Source organism: Octodon degus, unplaced genomic scaffold (assembly GCF_000260255.1).
Source record: "Octodon degus isolate 3935 unplaced genomic scaffold, OctDeg1.0 scaffold00250, whole genome shotgun sequence".
NCBI classification, from domain to species: domain Eukaryota; kingdom Metazoa; phylum Chordata; class Mammalia; order Rodentia; family Octodontidae; genus Octodon; species Octodon degus.
In genome coordinates this window covers 1,447,076-1,471,037 of record NW_004524826.1, presented here as the reverse complement: position 1 = coordinate 1,471,037, position 23,962 = coordinate 1,447,076, and the positions used below count along the sequence as shown (strand labels likewise).

Sequence of the window (23,962 nt, the reverse complement as noted above, 5' to 3'; positions counted from 1 at the left end):
CCCAGCACTCTGGGTGCCTAAAAACAAAAGTATATAAAGTTCGAGTCCAGCATGGGCAACTTAATGACTTAGTGACACTGTGTCTCAAATTAAAAAAAAAAGTCTGGGAATGTAGCTCTGTGTGAAGGCCCCAGGTTCAATCCCCAGTACTGTAAGTAAGCAGGCCAGAAATTCATTCATTCATTCATTCATTCACCCATTCATTCATTCAAACATATAACATGATCAGTAAATGCCACATATGTGCTTTGTACTCCTTTTCATATTAAATAAGAAAAACGTCTCTGAAGATACTAAGTCCAGTGTACAAGGGCATGGGGGCAGGTGTGTTAGCTATCAACAAATAAATGAATTTATAGATTTGCAATGCCAAATAATAATCCCCTGGGAGATGAGGACGGGGTATGAGCACACATAGTGAAAGATACTAATCAAGGGTTGGCATGCTATTGGTATGGTCAAGGAAAGCTTCCACAATAGGTAACACTTGAAAGAGACTCGAAAGAAGCTCCATGGACATGGGGAACTGAGTTCTAGGGCTAAGACACACATAAGGCAGAGGTGTCCTTGGTGAGCACTTTGATTTTCAGTAACTGCTAGCCTTTTTTGTCCATCTAGCTCTTGGAGGAAATAAAAGCTAGCCTAGCAAACTCAGGTCACAGGGTTTATTTCACAAAAGACAGTTTTTGGCCAGGCATCATATGCCATACAGGCCCCACCCCAGGTACATCAAGCCAGCCACCAAGACTCAATGTGGAGGTGCTTTTGTCAACCATAGTATAATCCTATGAGATTATACTATATTATTAGTATAATCCTATAAGAAAAAGAGGGAATATAAAACTAATGTCATGATTTTATTGCTATATATGATATAGTATTTGTTGGACATATGGGAAAACACCAGTAAAATAACAAAGACCAAAGAAGATACTGCGGTATTCCAAGCAGCAAAAAAAGAAAGCTGAGGCCTGAGGATGTAGCTCAGTGGTGCAGCACTTGCCTAGCATGTATGAGTTTAATTCCCCAGAAAAACACAAAGAGAAGGAGGAGCGGAAAAATAAGGAGAGATGATGGTGCAGACAGCTTGAGTTAGGTGGCAGCAGACAAAAACAAATGGAAGGACTGCAGGTAAGATCTACAGGTAGAATTTTTTCCTAGATAGACTGAGTATGGAAGATTAAGGTGAGAGATTATGTTGTGGCTTGTTCCTAGATGCCTCCCCACCAAGCCTCATGCAGTCATGGGGCAGCATTCATGGTCCAATGCTGGGATTACGGGTGTGAGTGCCATACCCACCCAGGGGCAAGTAGCTTGCATACCTATATAAGGGAGAAAAGAGGCTTGCTCCTGCACTCCTTCCTTTTTGCTCCTGCTGCTTTTGCTGTTTTCCACCACCATGAACTGTTGCCCATTGTCATGTGCCACCCTGCCTTACAGCCAACCAAGTATGGACTGAAACCTCCGCAAACCATGAGCTAAATAAATCTTTGCTTCCTTAATTCTGGGCATTGGGTATTTTGTCTCAGCAATGAAAGAAAGTAACCAAGACAGACTATCACGGATAACTTGAAAATTTTCAGCTAAAACATGTAAATGAATGGCAGTCCCATTTACTGAAATATAGGCAGTTGCAAATTTAGGGGGAAAATAAAGTATTTGTTTTGACACTTCAAATCCTATGATAAGGTTTGGCATCACTAAAAGTAGAGCAACTGAGTGCCCCTTTATTCAACATGAAGCATACAGTATGATCTGGAAATATTTCTGCCAAGAAATTTGAATCACAATCTAATCAAACCTCTAGCAATAACTTAGCAATACTACAAGAAAATAAACCAGCAAATCTAGCATACAATACATTCTAGGACAATGGTGGTGAACCTCTGGCATTTGCACTGCAGCTGGCCCTTTGTTATCATTAAAAACTCTATAGGGCTCACCATCACTGCTCTAGGAAAACTGACCTGGTTTCTGTAACAATTCACTGGCAGGTACAAAAAACGGGGGCAGTTGTTTCAGATGAACACAGATTTAACAAGCACAGTAATCAAGGTATAGCACTGGCCTGAATCATCCTTTGAACAAACTGTAAAAAGATGAGGAAAATTTGATTATGAACTATATATTATATCATATCAAAAACATACTATTGGCTCCTGTTAAGTTACATAGTGGCATTTTGTGTAATATAGAAGTGTTCACTGCTTTCAGGCCTACACTTATGGGGTAAAATGATAACTCAGATTTGTTATAAAATACTTTCAGCAAAGGGAAAAGCATGAAGAAAAATGAAACAGACATTTGAATCAAAGGACAGAGTAGGAAGCAGTTTCAGTCTCTTCACAAGCTGGAATCAAAACAGCTAGAAAACACCTACTCAGCAAGAAGGAAGAACAGCAGTACTCTAGGAATCAATCAGAGAGGATCAAAATGCTAAAAGTCATGGAAACACAGACAAGCAACATAGAGGAAAGGAGTAAGCAGTACTTAACACCAACTCCAGCTCCTCAGCTGGTTTTTATACTTTATTTTGAGACAGGGTCTTGCTAAGTCACTAAGTTGCCCAGACTGGGCTTGAATCTGTATTCCTCCTACCTCAGTTTCCCAATATATATACATATATATATATATATATATATATATATATATGCTTTTCTATTTCCATATGTTGAACCATCCTTGCATACCTGAATGAAATCATCTTGGCATAGTAAATGCTGTTTTTAATGTACAGTTGAATTGTATACAAGTATTAAGGCGCTTGTGTGTGTGCGCGCTCTCTCTCTCTATTTTAGTTTTCTTTTTTGTTGTTGTGTCACAGCATAGCAGGATCATATTGGTCTTGCGCAATGAGTTTGGAAGAGTTCTTCCCTATTTCATGGAATAGTCTGAGGAGCACCAGTGTTAGTTCTTTAAAGGTTTGATAAATTCAGCAGTAAATTCATCTGCCCTGGTTAATGCTTAATTTTTTTTGTCTTTTTTCATTGTTTTTCCCTTTTCTCTCTCAATTTCTTATAACTTTTCTTCTCTAATTTTGCATGCATATATCTGGTAATATGAACAACTAACTTGAAGACAACACTATGCAATACAACAAATACTGTCAAATTTATATTGTTTTGTTTAGTGAAATACTGTATCATTTGTAATTTTTTCTTTTTTAATACTACTTTGTATTCTCTTTAAAAAAATAAATTATAAAAAATTCATCTACCTGGGGAGATCTTTTATTATTTCTTTAATTTCATCACTTGTTACTTATTTTTTAATATCCTCTTGGCTCAGTTTTGTTAGGTTGAACTCAATAGAATATAGATTTTCAAAATAGTACCTAATGATTCTCTGGATTTCAGCAGTCTGTTGCACATGTGCTTCTGAAGGGAGCACACACCAGAGTCTGTTGTAACATCACCCTTTCCATCTCTAATTTGTACTGATTTTGTTCTTAGCAATCTTTTCAAAGAACCAGCTCTTGTTGAAACTGGTCATTTGATGGCAATTTTGTGTCATGCATTTGTGTGTGTGTGTGTCTGTGTGGCCAGCTCAGACTACCCTGGGGCGGGGCTGGCAAGGCATGTGGTGCTGGGGACCAAACTGTGGTCCCTGTGCACTTGCCTAACAGGTGCTTTAGACAGCTGAGTTACCTCGACAGCTCAAAATTGGTCATTTGTATTCTCTTAGTGTCTGTTTTAGCTCTGTTCTTTACGTTTTACCTTCTATTGGACTGGTTTTAGTTTGTTCTTGATTTTGTAAGACTTTGAGATGCACCATTAAGTTATCTATTTGAGATGGTCCTAGTTTATGTAGGCATTGACAGTCATAGTATAAACTTTATTTTTGGAACTGCTTTTATTGTACTCAAAGATTCTAGCATGACGTTTCCATTTTCATTTAATTCTAGAAACTTCTAAATTTTGCCTGATTTAATAACCCATTATTTTAAAATGAACTGTCTGATCTGCATATGTTTGTGTAGTTTCTATAGGTTTTCTTGCTGCTGATTTCTAGTTTCACTCCATTATGCTCTGACAGCATGCAAAGATTATCTCAATTTTTTGTATATATAAGAACTGGATTATGGTCTTGATGTCATCTATTTTGGAGAACTTTCACTGAGCTGCTGAAAAAGAATGTGCATTCTGTAGATGCTGGAAGGAACATTTTGCAGATGGCTGTTAAGTCCAGTTGATCTACAGTGTAGTTTAAACCTGTTATTTCTTTGTTAATTTTTTATTTGGATAACCTCTATTAGTGAGAGTGTCCACTATTACTATATTGGAAGTTGTGCATACCTTTATGTTAAACAGTATTTAGTTTTGGTTTTTTTTGTTTTTTGGTTTTTGGGGGTTGTTTTGGCAGAACTGGGGATTGAACTCAGACCCTTGTGCTTACCAGGGAAGTGCTTATTCTACTGAGCCATCTCCCCAGCCAGTATTTATTTTATGAAATTGGATACACTGGTATTTATTGCATAGATATTTATAACTGTTATATCTTCTTGATGAATTACTCCTTTTATGAACACACAGTGGCTTAATGACCACTATATATTGTCTCTTCTGACTAGTTTTGTCTTAAAGTGAGATATGAATATAGCTGGCTCCTGCTTGTTTTTTGATTCCATTTGCATGGAATATTGCTTTCCATCCTTCACTTTCAGCTTGTTGTTCTCAGATGAGGTGCTTCTTGGAAGTAGCAAACAGCTGGGTCTTGAATTTTAATCCAGTCTGCCTAACTGTGCCTTTTAATTGGAGGATTAAGATTATTTATATTCAGGGTTATTATAGAAAAGCATACTGATTCCTGTCATTTTGTTGCTCTTTTAGTGCTTGATTCTCTGCTAATCTCAGTAGCTTATATACTCTTCTGTGTGTAGCGCTCATTTATCAGTAGTTTATGTAATCTTTGTCTCTTGTGTACACTATTTAATTCTCTTACAATGCTGTCTTAGTAGAAAAAGACAAAAAATGAGTCCAAAAATTTCTCCATGACAAGGTATTTTGACATGTAAAGTTTCTTTAGAGCACCAGTGGCATTAGAGCACCTGCAGTCAGGGCAATTACGCAATTAGTGACAAAAATAAAAGTGACACAAACAGCCAAGTGAAACTGCTCTTATGTCCTTATCAGAATATACAGTAGTGCCTAACTTATGAACTTGAAGATGAATTGTCTGATCTCCATGTGTTTGTATAGTTTCTGCATTGGGAGAATGTGTGAAAGTCTGATTCATTCATAACCTGACAAAGTCTTAAGCAGTACACTTATGAATCTTACATAGAACACTTATGAAAGTTTGCAACTCAAACATTCTTAATCAAGGACTTACTGTAATCATACACCTAGAAAATTTTCAAAATAACACTGAGAGGACTTTAGATCTGAAAATACAAATTCTGCTAGGCAGCAGGATACAAAGTCAACATTAAAAAAAAAAAAACAATCAATAACTTTTATATACACTAGTAAGGAACTCACTGAAAAAGAAATGAGAACAATTCCAATCATAATAGCTTCAAAATATAAAATCCCTAGAAATTAAGCGCACTGAGGAGGTAAACAAACTATGATAAAAATTATAGCACACTAAACAAAGGAAATGAAAAAGCCATTAGAAGATAAAAAGACTTCCCATGTTTGTAGATTGACATAGTTCATATTATAACAATCTAGATTTGACACAATCCCCATCAACAGGCTGACATTCTTTATAGAACTAGAAAAAAAAGGGGGGGGGCTGGGGAGATGGCTAAGTGGAATAAGTGCTTCCCTGGCAAGCGCAAGGGTCTGGGTTCAATCCCTGCTTCCACGAAAAAAAAAAAAAAAAACCTAGAAAAAAAAAACAAACCAAAATTCACATGGAGACCCAGAATAGCCAAAGTAATCCTAAACAAAAAGAACAATGATACAGGCATCACAATACCCAACTTCAAACCATAGTCATAAGGCCTGCATGGAACTGCCACAAAAAGAGACACACACCAATAGAATACAGTGAAAAACATACAAACAAGGTTTCTCCAGTGACTGCAGCTGGGATGAATCCTGCAGGACTGGATAGCAGTGGCCATAGTGGAGCAAACAGCCCATCTCCTCTGCTGCCATGCAGCTAATGCTAGGGACCCTAGCAGCATCCAGGAGCCTCAGTTCAAAGAGTCCTTGTCCAGAGCTCTTGGGGGCTCCTTTGAGCCTGGACCTCAAGGGGCAGCAGCCAGACCTAATGATGGTTCTTCCCGCAGGACAATGGGGGAAGCTGCCGCTTCTGACTGTTATCTCCCTACACCAGCTCCTCTAGGGGAGGCCCTGGCCTCTGGTTCTCCCTGGCTGAGTGTGTGCCATGGGGTCCTGACAGCGAGGTGCTGGGCTCAGCATTGTTCCTGGGGATCCCAGGACAAGGAAGGTTCTCACTGCTTGCCAAGGCCTTGGGTTTTAGCTTTGCTCTTTTGCAGAAAACTTTTTTTCTTAAAAAAAAAAAAAAAAAAAAAAAAGAAAGAAAACTTTTTTTCTGAAGGAAACCAATAAAATGCACCTACCACATTGGAAAACAAACATACAAACAAAATCATGCAACTACACCCTCTTATTCTTGACAAATAAGCCAAAAACATTCACTGGAGAAGATGGCCTCTTTAACAAATACTGCTGGGAAACTGGACATCCATATACATATAATATTGAAACTAGAGCCCTGTCATTTACTCCATACAAACATCAATTCAAAATGGATTAAAGAGCTAAGCATGAAACCCAAAACTAAAATCGGTAGAAGAAAACATACGGGAAACACTTGAAGCCATCAGCATAGACGACTTCCTAAATAGGAGTTAAAGAACACAGGCAATAATTAAGAATCAACAAATGGAACTATAGCAAATTTTTAAAATTCTGCCAAGAGGGCTAAGGAGATCGCTCGATGGTCTAAACACCTATCTGGCAAGCACAAGGACCTGGGTTCGATCCCTGGTACCGCATGCCATGCCAGCCTGACCCAAGGTGCCCCAAAACTGGGCATGGTGGTGCACACCTGTAATCCCGGTGTTGGGGAGGCTGAGACAGGAGGATCACTGTGAGCTGGAGCTGTGTACCAAGACCTTGTACCAGAAAATAAAAGATTAAAAAACAATAGGAGAAAATCTTCACCAGCTTCTACTCCAACACAGTATTAATATCTAGAGTACATAAAGAACTCAAAAACACCACCAAGAAAACAAAAAACAAAGCAATAAATGGCAAATGAACAGATAATCCTCAAAGAACAAATGGCTGATAATTATATTTTTAAAATGTTCAACATTTTTGGCCATTAGGGAATGCAAATCAGTAGTACATGAAGATTTTATCTCACCCTAATTAATCTGAACAGTCATCAAGAACACAAAATTAATAAATGCTGGTGAGGCTGACAAGAGACACTCTTCTATACTGCTAACAGAAATGTAAATTAGTATAGCAATTATGAAAATCAGTGTGGAGGTTCCTCAGAAAACTAAAAATAGAACACATGACTCAGCTCTACCACTACTTGGTATACACCCAAAGAAAGTCGGCATATTATAGAAATATCAACATACTCGCGTTTATTGTGGCACAATTCACAACAGCTGAGATAGAGAACTAGTCTAGGGGCTCATCAATAGGTAAATATATAAAAATGACATAGAAACACAATGGAGTATTAGCCATGAAGAAAAACAAAAATGGCCAGGCACAGTGGTATGCAACTGCACACTCAGCACTCTGGGGTGCTAGAGCAGGAGGGTCACAAGTTTTGAGTACAGGCTGGGCAACTTAACAAGATCTTGCCTAGAAATAAAAATGTAAAAAAGGCTGCTGATGTGACACTCTGGGAAGGCCCTGAGTTCAATCCTCAGACACACACACACACACACACACACACACACGCACAGATAAAAGAATAAAATCATGTCACTTGCAGGAAAATGGATGGAACTGGAGAGATGGTCATGTTAAATGAAGTTAGACTGAAAAAAACAAATATTCACATTTTCCTTAATATATGAAATTAAAAAGAAACAGCATGAAAATGGAAAGAAAACTATTACTAGATAAGAAGTAAATACTTTTTATATTTTTATTTCTAGGCAGGATGGGGAGATGGATATGATCAAAATATGCTAACAGGCATTAATAAAAATATTATAGAAAAAAGAAAACTGAAATAGAAAAGAAAATGTGACAAAATCATGAAAATCTAAATCCAGGCAATGAGTACATATATGAAAACTATGGCAGACATTTTCATAATAAAGATTAAAGAGAAAAGGACGCTGTTTGGGACCTGTTAAATTTAGGGTGCCATACGAGACTGAAAAATGTTAAGTACAGTTGGGTAGATGAAGAGGTGTTCTATCTACGAAGAAATGAAAAGCACATCATCTTTAGCCATGAGACTGAACTGGCTCCCTGAGTATCGGAGAGAAAGTGGGTGCACGGGCCCAAGACAGAGGCCTTTGTCTCCCTAACATTTGAAGGTCAAGAAGTACAAGTACGTACAGAAGAGGCAGTTATTGGGAAAAGAAGAAAAGCAAGAGAATGTGGTATTAAGAGAAAAGTCTTTAAAAGAAAAATGATAGCTAAAGCATCTCACAGAAGCAGTTTCAGCAGTGAATGAGATGGAGCCCTTTAGTGTTACAACATTTACCTGACCTTCAAAAAAAATTCTACACAAGTTTTTCTAAATTCAAACGCACTTTTTATGCTTTAATATAAAACTTCATTCTCATCTGGTTAAGTTAGTCAACATCCCTTCTAGAAGGATTGGGGCACTTCATCAAACATGCAGGCACATGACTAAAGCCCTGGGTGGTTGAGATTTCACTGGTACTTACACAGCCATCATGTACATTTAGAGTTGCTTCAAGTTTCAATCTTTGGATAAATTCTTTTCTTCCTGTTTAAAAACAAAGAAAGAACTGAATAAATCATACAACCTGTTGTTCAGAAATGTATCGCACTGAAGTTAAAGAGATCTGGCATAAGGTAGATTCAAACTGTAACGTCAGCTCCTCCACTGATTAACCAAGGAACACTGGGCACAGTAACCTCCAAGTCCTAGTTTCAGCATTAGCAGACCTCCTTACAGATTTGAGGACAAAAGGAACTTAGCAGTGTCTGGACCACTCACATTTTTTTCATTCATTCCACAAATTTTTTTTAGTACTTACACTGTTTCAGGTAATGTTTTAGAAGCTAGGAAATTCCACAATGAAACACAAAAAGATCTCCTCCCTTCATAAAAGGATAAAGACAGTAAGAAACATGTCAGTTAAAAGTACTGGCAATGGAGAGGAAGGATTTTCAACTTTTTTTTTTTTTTCAAGGTCTCACTATGTAATTCAGTTGGTCTTGATGTAACCCAGAACGGCCTCAAGCTTGTAGTAATCCGCCTGCCCCAGCCTTCCAAGTGCTGGGACTGTAGTGTCCACCATCACCCCTGGAAAGGATTTTCAACTTTATTTATTTATTTTGTTTGTTTGTTTTTTAGGGAAGGGTCTACAGAGTGTTTAGGGTCTCACTACTAGATCAGACTCATAGTGATCCACCTGTTTACAGCCTCCCAAGAGCTAGGATTACAGGCATGCACCACCACACCTAGTCTCAATTTGCCATCTCAGCGCCCTCTGGGGGCGAGGCCAACAGGGCAGGCATGGGGATTGAAGCCCTGGACCCATGCCTGCTTGCAGGCACTTTAATCCTCTGAGCTATCCGACCAGCCCCATTTTTCAACTTTAAAGGAGATGGCAAACACAGATAATAATATGATGCCACGACTTTTAAACACATCTTAATTTTACTTAATTTTACAAGAATGAAATATACTCACTTAAATGCCATCAATAGCAGTATCATGAAAAATACTACAGAAATAAAAGTTCCTTCTTTGAAAAACAAGGTCTCGGCCCAGGGAGATGGCTCAGTAGAATAAGCGCTTCCCTGGCAAGCACAAGGGCCTGAGTTCAATCCCTGGTTCCACCAAAATAAAAAAAGAAAAGAAAAACAAGGTCTCCCTCTAAAAAATAAATCATCTTACCAAAGATACACCAGAAAGCATGTTTACTCAGAAGCTGTAATGAAAAGCATCTGAATTTATGACAAGGAATAATCAGGATGATAAACTATCATATTAAATTTTATGCTTTCTGTATATTGTCACAAAAGACAAATTTATTTACTGTATCTTCTTTTGTTTTTCAGTGTAAAGATCAAAATCCTCTTGAAGCCTAACTTTTTTTCTTTCTTATTCATAACTGGTAAGCTGGCTAAGTAAAGGATAATAAGCACATAGGTTAAGAAAAGAAAAAAATTAGGGGGTGGATGATTCTCAATGATTGGGGGTTTTTTGTTTGGTTGTTTTTTTTTGTTTGTTTGTTTGTTTGTTTTTTTTTGATACCAGGAATTGAACTCAGGCCTTCATGCTTACCAGGCAGGCACTGCGCCACTTAGCTAACTCCCTGGCCCAGTCATTTCTAAATTTACTGGAATAAAACAACCTAAAATTCAGTAAAGTGTTTTCATGAGCTAGAGAGTATTTTACACAACAAAATTTCATATTTGATTTTTAGATCTAAAAAGTTACAAACTACCAGAAATAATTTTTTTACATGCATTTTCTTTTGGCCAAAGGGCAAGCCTGGTAAACCCACTGATTTATATATTAAAAGGTAAATGTTAAGATTAATAATATGACAGCAATCAGAATTCATTAAGACACTAAAATATGAAAAGTTTTCCAATTTTTTTTACAATCTGGGCTTGAAAACTCAGAGCTAGCCATTTTGGTCTAGAGAAAATGGTGGTCAACACAAAAGAATAGAAGACAAGTGAGCTCTTCTGGCAAAAACTCTTCCATATGAAACGCCAACCTGTAAATATACACTGAGAAAGGACACAGCTAAATAGGTCCTGAATGACATTTTTATGTAACTCTGGAGATGAAATTGTGTCATACAGACATCCCACAGAGTGTGCACCTAGAAGATAAGACACCATAAAATACAAAGCTGAGTTTAAAAGCTGAGCTCTCTCAAAATAAAAGTCAGTTCATAACTGAATGCTATTAAAAACTCTGACGGATCTGGCCTATTTGCAAGACAGCCAATTACCCTGCCATCACTTCTTGGATACTGACAGAAGAAACAAGACTCTGAAGTCAGAGGCAAAACATTTCACCACCCACAGCACACAAGCCGTGCAAGCTCAGGCTTACATTGGTTCCCCTTGATTCCTGCATCCTGTGTGCTATCTCTGAGGCCTGGGTGAGTGTTGGGCAAGATGGGTTTGAGGAACCCTGAGATGCCAGAATCCAAACCTTCTGTCAAGCTAACTTGCCAGACCACCTTTGTCCAGACAACTTGGTTTGTTGGTGACAGGCTTTCACTGTGTAGTTCAGGCTGGCCTTGAAATCACTATGTAGGTAGGCTAGCCTTGAACTCATGGTGTGTGCCTCAGCCTCCCAAGTGCTGGGACTACAGGTGTGACCCACCATGCCTGACTCAGAAGATACTATTTTTATTATACTAGACAATGAGCAAACTTGCCCTCTACCTCTGGATATATTACATTTTCCAAACTGTTCACCTGATTCATTGAAAAGACAGTCCCAAGTAAAGCAGCTCAGTGTCTACTATGCAGAAATGAAAGTTAGGGCAGTTGTCCATCTCCCAATAATTCTATATTTGTTATTGTGACTTCTTATACCGTCTCAGTTATTTTTCTCTCATGGCTGGCACAAAATACCCGACATTCAGAAATAAGGTTTATTTAGCTCACAGTTAATGGACGTTTCAGTCCATACTCAGCTAGCTCCAAGGCAGAGTGGCACATGGCAGAGGGCAATCATTCACAGTGGCAGAAAACAGCAAAGAGCTAAGAGTGAAGCAGCAGCTGTAGCAGCTAGCAAGCCTCTCTCCCCTCCTTACACTGCAATGCAAATTACACCCTAGGGCCTCAGCAGTACTCACACCCATAATCCCAGCCTTGGATCATGAATCAACTACAAACTAAAGAAGCCCACCCAATGACTGCACAAGGTTTTGGGGGGACAACTAGACCCAAAGCATAACACCAACCTTCCTCTTAAAATCCTATCTCTACTCTGGCAACCTCTATTATAAGCTCCAGAGGGGGACACTCTTGTTTAAGCAACCCAAGTGAGAGAACAGAAGCTCAAAGCAGCCAAATATATTTGCTGAATTAGTGAATAATTGGGATCATAATCTCCATTCTAGTCTCTAGCCTGTACTTTCCTCAATAAATATATAAACATCTTTCAGTGACAATAATTATGAGCTATTGCTTATTTTTAGTGGTTGTCTTTACTAAATGACTGTAACTTATTCATATATTATATCTCCTGAACTACATTATTAGATAGATGCTTGGGACAAGAAATTTTGGACATATATAAAAGTATCTAACTTGGAATTTATTGCACTTAGGCTGGGGAAAACAATCTCCCAGAACCTCCTTGGTTTTATATTTGTAAAAGGAAGGATAATACCATGAACTTTACAGATTTATCATGAAGGGAAAATCTGTACTTGCAAAACTTCTTCTAACAGTACCCAGGCACTTAAAATTAGTTGTCTCGCCATATTCAAGAGGGAATGTTCTAACCTAGGGGTGGTGAAACTTTCAGAGGCTGAGTGTTATTGTTTGTGTCTAGTTGTCCCTCCAAAGCCTCATGCAGTCATTGCAGCAGGCTTCTAGAGTTTGCAATTAAATCATGATTCAATGCTGGGATTATGGGTGACAGTGCTACACTTACTCCGGGGTAGATAACCTGAATACAATATGGAGAAGGGAGAGGCTTGCTAGCCACCACAGCTGCTGCTCCTCCTCTTGCGCTCTCCTGTTTTCTGCTGCCATGAACTGCTGCTCTCTGCCATGTGCTACTCTGCCTTGGAGCCAGCAGAGTATTGACTGAAACCTCCACTAACTGTGAGCTAAACAAACCTTTCTCTCCTAAATTCTGAGTGTCAGATATTTTGTCCCAGCAACAAGGGAAAGGTAAATGAGACAGTGTCCAAACTGCAGCCCAAACCTACTCATTAGTCACAAAGTGCTAACACTGCAATTAAACCTGAATACTGAGGTTTTAGTTTAGAAAAAACAACTCTTACACTTGCCTCTCATGCTGGCAGAAAGCTGCCTGCTGCAGCACATGTGCCATAAGTTTACCACTGCTGCCCTAAGCTAATACTGCCTCAAAAGAGATGAAGATGTTTAAAAAATGCATGTCTTGCTGGATGCTGTGGTACACACCTATCATTTAAGCACTGGTTGAAGCAGGAGGATCACTGCAAGTTGAGGTCAGTCTGGACTATACATTAAAAAACAAAAACAAAAACAAAAAAAGTCTTATCAAAGGGTTTAAGAAACTAAGAAAAAAAAAAGGCTAGTGGAACAAAGGAGAGTTACAAAAGCACTTTAACAAAATTTTTATTTCAATTTTACTTGAGAGTACTGTCCTCTGAGCTACTTCTAATGCCAAACTTCTCAGTCATCTATACATGCTGCCTTTCCTATCTCAGCGTAAGGCCTTCCTCTCAGTCCACTCAGGCTGCTGCAACAAAATGTCTTAGACTGAGTAGCTTATGGGTAACTAAAATGTATTTCAGATAGTACCAGAGGATGGAGTCCAAGATCAAGCCTGGGCAGACCTGGTGAGCAGTACGGGGCAGTTTACAGGGGACAGCACCTTCTCACCATTCCTTCACATGGCGGGAAAGGCAAATAAGCCCATCAGCATCTCCTCTAAAGGGACCAATTCCATAATGAAGGCTCTACCTGTGTGATCTAATAGCCTCCCAAAGGGTCCCAACTCAATAAAATCACCTTGGAGGACCAGGATTTAGATACTATAAATTCTGGAGAGTCATAAAGCTTTCGATCACAGCAGTCCCTTTTGTCCCCTCCTCTCCACAAGTTCTATTTTTAGAAATCACAAGTGATCAGTACATCTAATAACCTCTTCCAAGGTGCATTTTTCATTATGCTACAGTTACATCTGTTACAGCTAGCTGCTATCTTCTTGAGAGATAATCCTCTTTGGTTCCCACAGCATCTTAACAGAGAACCAGAAGAAATCAATACCAAAGGTAGCAAGCCTATCTAAGGAGCAATAGAGAGGCTCTCCTCTTTGGCACAGCACAAGACAGAGATAACTGCCACTTTAGTGTGTAAGAAGAAAATGATGAAAATGTAAATGATGCTACAGATCTCAAGTGGGCTAAGTGAATAGATTAGAGTTGTGGAACCCTAAACACAAGCAGTCTACACTCGGTCACGGGCTCTTTTCCATGAGCTTCCTTCCACCAAGTTCACAGAAGAGACTGAAAAGGGCAGGAAACATGGGGAATCTGTCTCATAGGGCTGGGAATGAAGTTCTACTTTCTTGTTAGCCAATCTACTACAGGAAGCAAATGCCTCCAGCCACTGAACAAAACCTTAACAAATAGACACTCAGCAAAGACTGCTCACTCCTGTTTCTTGAAAAGGCCGTCCAGAAGAGAATAAATGGTCCATTTTTGAGGGAAAGGCAGAAAATCCCCACTCATTCCTTGAACAGCAAGAGAAAGAGTTAAGTGTAATGGTTCTAAAGTGAGTTAACAGGGGGCTGGGGAGATGGCTCAGTAGAATAAGCACTTCCCTGGCAAGCGCAAGGACCTGAGTTCAATCCCCAGTTCTGCCAAAAACAAAAAAACAAATAAACTTACTGTGTCTAAAGTGAGTTAACTCAACTAGAGTATGTTTCAAAGAATTCCTTTCCTGTGTGTTTTTGGTTAGAATGAGTCAGTCTTTTTCCCACAAGCAACAGCCATCTCAGTTCTTATGCTCAGGCTGGGGCAGATGTTTCCGTAATTCACAAACACTGCTGCTTATCTATTCTCACACCTTACTGGTCCAGCAGCAACAGAGCCTGATATCTGCCTCACTTGACCAAGGATCTCCTTTAACTTCTTCAAATCTTGGGCCAATTTCATATTTAGGTCCACAACCAGAAGGGCACTGGCTTGTCCTACAGAACACCCATGCTGGTTACATTCCTACAGAACACCCACATCTGTTACAATTTTCAAATGAACAAACAGAATGAAATGGAAAAATCACTCTACCCTAATACAAAGCTGGCTATATAGTTATAGAAACAAGACAGTATGATATTCACAGAGAGCTAGAGAAATCAACAGAACAGAGAACTCAGAAAGAGATCTACACAATTATGCTCAACAGTTTTTCAACAAAGGTTAAAAAAAAATTCAATAAATTTAATTAAATTTTTAAAAAATGATGATGCCAAATTCTGGAGAGGATACAGAGAAACTGCATTACCCATATATGCCTGACAGGAATGTAAAATGGTGCTGGAAAAGGAAACACAAATTTACTGAATTAAGAAGAAAACGCAGCCACCCAGTATGGTGGCACACACCTATAATCCCAGAACTCAGGAGGCTGAAGCAGGAGGACCACTGGGAGTTTGAGAACACCCTGGGCTACAGAGTGAGCTCAAGACCAGCCTGAACTGCACAGTGAGACCCTGTCTCAGAAAGACCAAAAAGAAAAAAGAAAAGACAAAAAAGAAAGAAAAAAAATGCACCTTTTAAAAAGTTCATTAACTTGTTACAGTAAGTAGACACCACAAAATAAAACTGCAAAAACGTATTTCAAGCTAATTCTCAGTCCTCACACAAAAATAGACTTGAAATGATTCCTGATTTATATAAAACCACAGGATTGTCTCCTGTGTGTTTTGGGGAAAACACACAGGAGACAATCCTCAAGATCAGTAATAGTATAAAAGTTCTTTAAGTAGTAGGTACTATAAGTATATTCCATTAAGAAACAAAAAAGAGAAACTGGACCTCCCCAAAATCAAAATCCTTAGGTGGATGTGGTGGCACATGCCCACAATCCCAGCCCACAGGAGGCTTAGGCAAGACAATATGAGTTCAAGGCCAGTCTAGAGTATATAATGAGGCCCTGTCTCAAAATAAAACAAATCTTCACCCTACCAAAGACTCTTTGATGAGAACAAAAGATAAGCTACAGACCCAGAGAAAGTATTTGCAAACCATGTAACCACAAAAGACTAGTACTTAACATACAAAAAGAATTTTCAAAACTTAATAGTTGAAAAAAATCCAATTAGAAATGAAGGTATTAAGAAATACTGCAACGAAAACATACAGCTGGCAAATGAACACATGAAAACATTAAACATTAGCCACTACAGAAATGCAAATTTAAACCAATGAGACATATTAAGCAAAATAAATCAGACACAGAAGGTTAAGAAGCAGTTTCTCTGATATGAGAAACTCTAAGTATAAATACTTTAAAAAACAAAAAAAAAGATGAGAGAACAAGGAGTTCTGTAGAAATGGGAAGGGGATCTGAAGATAGGAAGAGATGAGAGGAAGGAAAAAGAAAGTGGAAGCAAAACGGATCAAGATGTGACCTGCGTATGTACCCATTCCTCATAATGAATGCATTTATTAGGCATCACATACATATATATATATATATAGTATTTAGTTCAGAGAGTACAGGGCCTCACTACACAGATCTGACTCATAGTGATCCTCCTGTTTTCAGCCTTCCAAGTACAGGGATTGCAGACATGTGCCACCACGCCCAGTGTCATTCCCCAAGCCCACCCCAAAGGCAGGGCTGGTACAATACACCAGGGATTGAACCCTAGTCATTGCACCTGCCTAAGCAGCCGCTTTAGTCCACTGAGCTGTCTTCACAAACATGTATTAATAAAAATAAAACAAAACCAATGAGATGTCACTACATACTTATGACAATAGCTAAAATACATATTTTTTTTAATAGTGATAATGTCAAATTCTGGATAGGATACTGAGAAACTACATTACCTGTATGTGGCTGGCAGGAATGTAAAATGGTGCTAGAAAAAGAGAACGGCCCCTTCATGCAAAATTAAACCATATTATTCTATAGTCCACATGAAAAATGTTCACACTAAAACCTGTACATAAATATTAACAACTTTTGTTCTTAGCCAAAAAAATGAGAATCGAAATCTCAATAACAGGTGAATCATTAAACAACTATACCAGTACTACAGAATATTACTCAAAGGCAAAAAGGAATAAACTACTAACAAGTGCAAACAAATTGGATGAGTCTCAAAACAACCATGCTGACAGAAAAACAAATCCAATCTTAAAAGGTTACACATGGTCATTTATCAGATTACCTATATAAGTTATCTACGTGACAGTCTTTCTTTTTTTTTTAAAGTCTCATGCTGCTGCTCAGGTTGGTCTCAAACTTGTGAGATCAAGTTACCCTGCCACCTCAACCTCCCAAGTAACAGGGACTACAGGGGTACACAACCATGCCCAGCTCAAATAACATTCCTGAAGTGACAAAATTATAGAGATGGAAAATAAAACTGCGGATTAGTAGCAGAGAGAGAAAAATGAGATTATATCTCCTAAAGGGTATCAGAAATTATCCCTTGCCCTGAAGGTATTTGAGAAAAAAAAAAAAAAAATCCTTAGGGGGCCTGCCCCTTTGCTCAGCTCTTTAAGTGGCTGCTTCAACAAAGCAGTCAGGCTCAGGTTGCTGTGGTTGATCCCCACAACTCAAGCCACCTAAACCTGCCCTGAAGGCATTCAGAGCCCCCCCCCCAAAAAAGAAAGAAAGAAAGAAAGAAAGAAAGAAAGAAAGAAAGAAATTATCTTTGTTGGGCTGGGAAGATGGCTCAGTAGACTAAGCGCTTGCCTGACAAGTGCAAGGGCCTGAGTTCAATCATCCCCGGTTCTGCCAAAAAAGAAATGATCCTTGTGATAGAAAAGTTCTGTATATTAACCTCATAGTCTATTAAAACTAATTAAAATAAACATTAATGTACTAAAATTAAAAGTTTAAACTGCATGATTAACATTGTAAAATCTGAAGGCTCATGAAGTGCATCTGTATGAAATTTCCTGGTTATTATATTGCAAAAGATGTTACCATTGAGGGAGACTATCAGAAGGTTACATAGTATCTCTTTATATCATTTGTCTTAACAATATATGCATCTACTATTACCCTAAAGTTGTTTAAAGCATTTTTAAAAATCTTTGCATGAAGAAAAATTCAAGTGAAGGTGGCTTCTATGATGATACCTATCAAACATTTGAGAAAAAAATAATTTTTTATCCTACACAAATTCTTTAGTAAAAGAGAACACATCCCAGCTCCTCCTTGCAGTTAGCAAGATCCTGCCATCTAAAGCTGGTACGATTACTACAAGGAAACTATAAACTAATATTTTCCTGTTATAAACCCAAAATTCTAAGATTTAAGTCAGCAATATGTAAAGGATAAACTGCAATGACCAGTGAGATTTAGGCCAAGAATTATGTTGGGTCAACATTGGAAAATCAATCAATATATTAATATATTGACAGAAACAGTAAAAGAAAAATCAGAGCATCATTTCAATAGATGCTAAAAGCAAAATAAACTTGATAAAAGTCACTAGCCAGTCAGAACAAATCTCTCAGCAATCTAGGAAGAGAAAGGAACCTCCTTGATCTGATAAATGATAACACTGACCAAAAACCTTGGTTAACAATACACATAAAAGTGAAAGACAACCTTTTCTATCTAAAATCAGGAATAAAGTGAGGATGTTCACTCTACTTCAGTCCGAAACTCTACTGGGACCTACCAAATGAAATTAAGCAAAACACAAAGATAAAAGAATACAGAGGAAAGAACATGAAATGTGCTGTAATATGCAGTGATATAATGTCCTACATAAAATGCCAAAAAATCTGCAAAAACAAAAAAATTTACAGAAACTCATGATGCAAGTCCAGTACTGAGAAAGCAAGCAAGCAAGCAAGCAAGCAAGCAAGCAAGCAAACAAACAACTGTGCCAGGCAGAATGGGAAACACCTGTAATCCCAGGTACTCAACAGGCTGAGGCAGGAAGACCATAAGCTCCTGAGCAGCATAGGAAATTTACTGAAACCCTGACTCAGAATAAAAAATAAAAAGGGCTGGCAATGTGGCTCAGTCGTTGGGTATTTGCGAATCCCTAGTATAGTACAAAACAAAATAAACCAAAACGATAGTATGTCTACATGTAACAAACAAGTAGATACTGAAATATAAAAATACTAACTTCTAAAATAGCTTTTAAAACATTAAATATTTAAGGACAAATTAAACTCTGAAAAACATAATACACTGAGGAGTCAATCAAACATTATCTAAATTGGGCTAGGAAGAAAGCCTGCCTGGCAAGAGTAAGGACCCAAGTTTGATGCAGTACACATGCAGTGCCAGGCCCGGGACCTCCAGACATGCTGTGCCCGCCCTGAAACAAGGCATGGTGGCACATGCCTGTAATCCCAGTGCTGGGGAGACTGAGACAGATGGATCACTATGAGTCTGAACTGCATAGCAAGACCCTGTAGCAAATAAATGTTTTTTTAAAAATTTGTAAAGACTATACAGTATAAAAATTTATTACAATAAACAATTTTTACAATATACAAATTATTATAAATCATTAGAAGTAAGCTTAAATACTTCTAACAAAAGTATGTAGATACAAAAAAAAAAAAAAAAAAACCCACGAAAAGATACTCAACAGCATTGGTCATTAGGGAAATGCATGCTAAAGCATGAACATGCTTCTGCACCTACCAGGAAAGGCTAAAACTAGGAAGCCTCACTATACTAACTGCGGAGAAGGAAGTGGAGCAATTGGAACTCACACACTACTGGAGGGAATGCCACACAGTACAATTATTCTCAAAAACAGGGAGGCAGCTTCTTAGAAACACATTTATCATACACAACCCAGCAATTTCACAGCAGATATTTACTCAAGAAATGAGGATGTAAAACACGTCCTACCCTAGTTATTCTTTCCAAAGTTCACTCTATCTTACTTGTAAGCCAATATGAGTGTTTAATCTTTATGAAATCTGCTTTAAGGACTTAGGAACATCACCCACTCTCACACTGAAGTCACTCACACTCAGTAACAACTGTAAAAATGACGTCATCTAGAACAGTTTTGCAGGGCCAGGAAGATAGCTCAGTAGAATAAACACCTGCTGGGCAAGCACAGGGTCCTGTGTTCAAGCCCCGGTACCATACACACACAAAAAAAGAACAGTTTTGCAAACCTCGAGTGAAGACTCATCAGTGGACGCTCTACTGGAACACCACCGACATTTTAAAGATCATGATACTGAATACAAAATAGATTACACCCCACCTAGTATGGCTAAATTTATATCTGGAGAATCTTTTATTTTAGCTGTACCACCAGTTATCATATAAATAAATACATATTTATGGTGGGTAATGGTCAAAATATTTTTAAAACCCTAATCTACATGATACCTCTAAAATAAATTCTCTTATGACCTACGTATGTTTTTCAGACTCACAATCTATCTTTTTTATACAGTTCTACCCATCTCGTTGATGTCTTCTATGTTTTTTTGTGGCACAGTATACCTTGTTTATACAGTACTATAATGTTTGCTGATGTACTGTGCAAGATCATACTATAGTTTTCTGTACTATTATACATTACAGTACTATATTATAGTACTACAAATGAAAATAAAAGTGAAGTCAACAAAAATAAATAAAATTCTATGGCATATGAGGTTTCAACTTCTAAGCACTTTGAACTTGACTCACTCCATACCATGATGAAGGAAATCCACAACAGTGTTATTATACTATCTAGTTTTTATGATTAGTAGGTCTTTGATTGTTCTACCTGAAACAATAACCAATATACCCTACAGTTTTTTATATTTGACAGCCATCTTTCACCACTAGCACCACACATTGTTTTCTACTCTCATTGAGATTTCCAGGCTGAAGAAACAATATACAAACATTGCATTAACTTTTCCCCAGTGGCTAGGCAATAAAGCAAAAGTCAGAACTCACTGACTTTTCTCTAATATACTGTAACAACAACACAGTATGAAGAAACTGGTTATTTAAAATGTATGCATTCAAGGTACACTAGAGAGTAATTACATGTAAACCTGTTCATTTCAGTACATACTAAGTCTAATATTCAAAGGACAATGACTTTCTACACTTAGAAAATATTTCAATCTCCACTAATAAGGTGTTACTGGCTGCTTAATCATAATTTAAGTATTTTATAATAAATATTTTATTCTTTATAGTAGATAAATTTCGTGGGAAAGTTACTTAAAATAACTTTTTGTCAACTGTCTCAATTTAGAAAAGTTAGAAAGCAAACTCAATTTACAATTAAATCTGTCCAATGACAAGAAATAGGAGGAGAAATAGGAAATGCATACAAATAAGAATTCTTCCTAAACAAGGTCTATAAGACTACATAAATATGGAAATAAAATGTGTGGCTGATAACAATCACTGAATTTCAAAAGCACTGCTATGCAACATACCATGTCTTTATCGGATTTAAAACAAACAAACAAACAGGTTCTTGCTACATAGCTCAGACTGGCCTGTAACTCAAGATCCTCCTGCCTGGAATGAGAGGTGCATCTCATGAGTGCTAGAATTAGAGGTGAGTGCCATGGTGCCTGGCAGTGCACAATCTCAATCATTCTGAAACTTTCAAACCCACAGATGTCTCTATGGACTTTAACGATTACCATTTAAAAAAAAAAAACCCTACATTAACTTTTACATCAGGCTCATTAAAAATTATAGTCTCACAGTAAGACTATGGCCCAATACAATAGGACAGGCCTATACCGTCAATTCTTGGGAGGCTGAGTCAGGAGAACGACAAGTTCAAAGGTAGCTGCGCAACTCACCAAGACCCTATCTCAAGAAATAAAAGAGGCTAAGGATGTGACTCAGTGGTAGAGCATTTGCCTGGCATGTGCAAGCTCTGGGTTCAATCTCCACTGCTTCAGAAAAATAAAAATGGAGTAGAGACATAGTTGAGTGACAGTGCTTGCTGAGTGAACCAAAAGCATGGACTCTTGGGTGCAATTCTAGTATCAAAGCAACGTATAGAAGAAACGAAGAGCTATCTGTAGATACACACATTTGAAATTGTGTGATTAAGCTTAAGAGTTGGTAGGCTCTCACCAAGAGTGGTGGTGCATACCAGTAATTCCAGCACTTGGGAGGCTGGGGCAGGAGGATTGCTGAGAAAGTAAAGCCAGCCTCAACTACATATTAAGTCCCTGTCTCTAATAAAATCAAAAACAAACAAAAATGAGTCAATAGATTCCCCTACACCCATCATATCAATCCCATTCTCACTAGGAAGTGGACAGTAGGAAGGGAGTGTATGTTTGCTACATTTAAATTAATTCAGTCACTAGTAAGGCTGCAATGAACCAAAAGCACACACATATACCTGTCCGCTACCACCTCCAGCTCGGCAGTATCCTCCCTGAGCCCTGTGCCCACAGTGAGGCTCCTGATACCTGAATACTCTGGGCCTAGTGGACAGCACATCTCACTGGACACACCTGCGCCCCACACCCTGCTTTACGAGTCAGTGGCATCCTGAAGGTGAGACTGAGATGCTGATATTCTGGTGGACTTATTAACACCAGAAGCTGTGATGAGTAGAATGTATCTGACTGACCACTTCAGCCAGCTCCCAAGGGTGGCCTCTGGGACAGCAGGACTGAGCCTCAGGCCACCATGCAAGTAACCAGGTGGCTGCCACTGAGCTCCTGAACACCAGCACCCACAGGCACAAAGCTTAGTTACAGAACACCAGCACTCAGGTGCAAGAAGTTACGGTCAATGACACTACTACCCAAGTGCCTGAGGTTGAGTACCATGAGAATCAGCCTGTTGGAACTGGTACCTGAAATTACGAAGCTGTTTCCCATTCACGAGTGAAAGCCAGGCAGATCAAATGGGAATTTCTAAAATACCATCTTTCTACCTCGTCTCCTCCTGCCCTAGAAGCTGGGGGGGGGGGGGATTGTGTGTCCTTTTCACTACTATCATGTAAAGTTTTCAAATATTTACAAAGTTCTAATACACAAATAAAGCTACATACAAGTATTTGTCTAAACTGTCTAAATAACTGAAATAAAGGACTAAATTATAAAGTCACTCACAAAAGTGTTTTTATTAAACTAAAATTAAGTTCTTCCTCAGTAAATAAAGTCTAAAAACAAACCACCTACACACCTTTTTAGGTTAACCATTTTAAAAAGCACTCTATCAATGTTTGTTTTAAAATGATTAATCACTCTACGCTCCTTCTACAACCAAAGCACAAAAGTAGTATGGGGATGTTCATGCACCAACGCTAGCAACAGCGATTGTCCACTTGAAGAAAAAGGTTGACTCAAGCAGATACTTCATACTGTTACATATTATGTAATAACTTAAAAGCCACAGAGGAGTTATCTTTATTGCCATGGGAGGAGAGCCAAATAGGCAGAAAAAGCAAGTTTGCAAAACAACGCTTAAGACACCATATATGCAGGCCTATCTCACACACTCACACAACTGTTCCCTATGTACTTATGTGCTTGGAAGAACGGAAAAAAATAAGGCGTGGTGGCACAAGCCTGTAATAAGAGGCACTCAGTAGACTGAGGCAAGAGGATCCCAAGTTCCAGGCCAAAGGCCAGCTGGGCAACTTAGCAAGCTCTCATTTCAAAACTAGAAAGGGCTGGGAATGTAGCTCAGCGCCACAGCCTTGTGCGGCACAGGTGATCCTCGGTTCAGCCCCCAGCACCGCTTAAAAAAAACTAGAAAAATATTCAGGAAACAGAAAATATTATTACCCCTAAGGGTAAAGGTGTGAAATTAGAATGGGAGAGAACAACGTTGAGCGTTCTGCTTTATTTCTGAGTTTTTAAAAAGTGAGTATATTCATGTAATTTGAGACCCTCAAAAGAATTTAAAATTCTAACTTTACTCAATCAGAGCTTGCTCTAACAACA

At 38.4% G+C, this 23,962-nt stretch overlaps 1 protein-coding gene across 9 annotated transcripts in view; it reads right to left on the bottom strand.

Moving 5' to 3' along the window:
• The window catches only part of Dcaf6 (DDB1 and CUL4 associated factor 6), a 169,501-nt gene that overhangs the window by 144,571 nt on the left and 968 nt on the right, over positions 1 to 23,962 (bottom strand). For all 9 annotated transcript variants that reach the window (XM_023706302.1, XM_023706303.1, XM_023706304.1 and 6 more), the window contains exon 2: positions 8,852 to 8,913. In XM_023706302.1, coding sequence (XP_023562070.1) covers positions 8,852 to 8,913 — 62 coding nt within the window. The remainder of the gene's footprint in view (positions 1 to 8,851; positions 8,914 to 23,962) is intronic.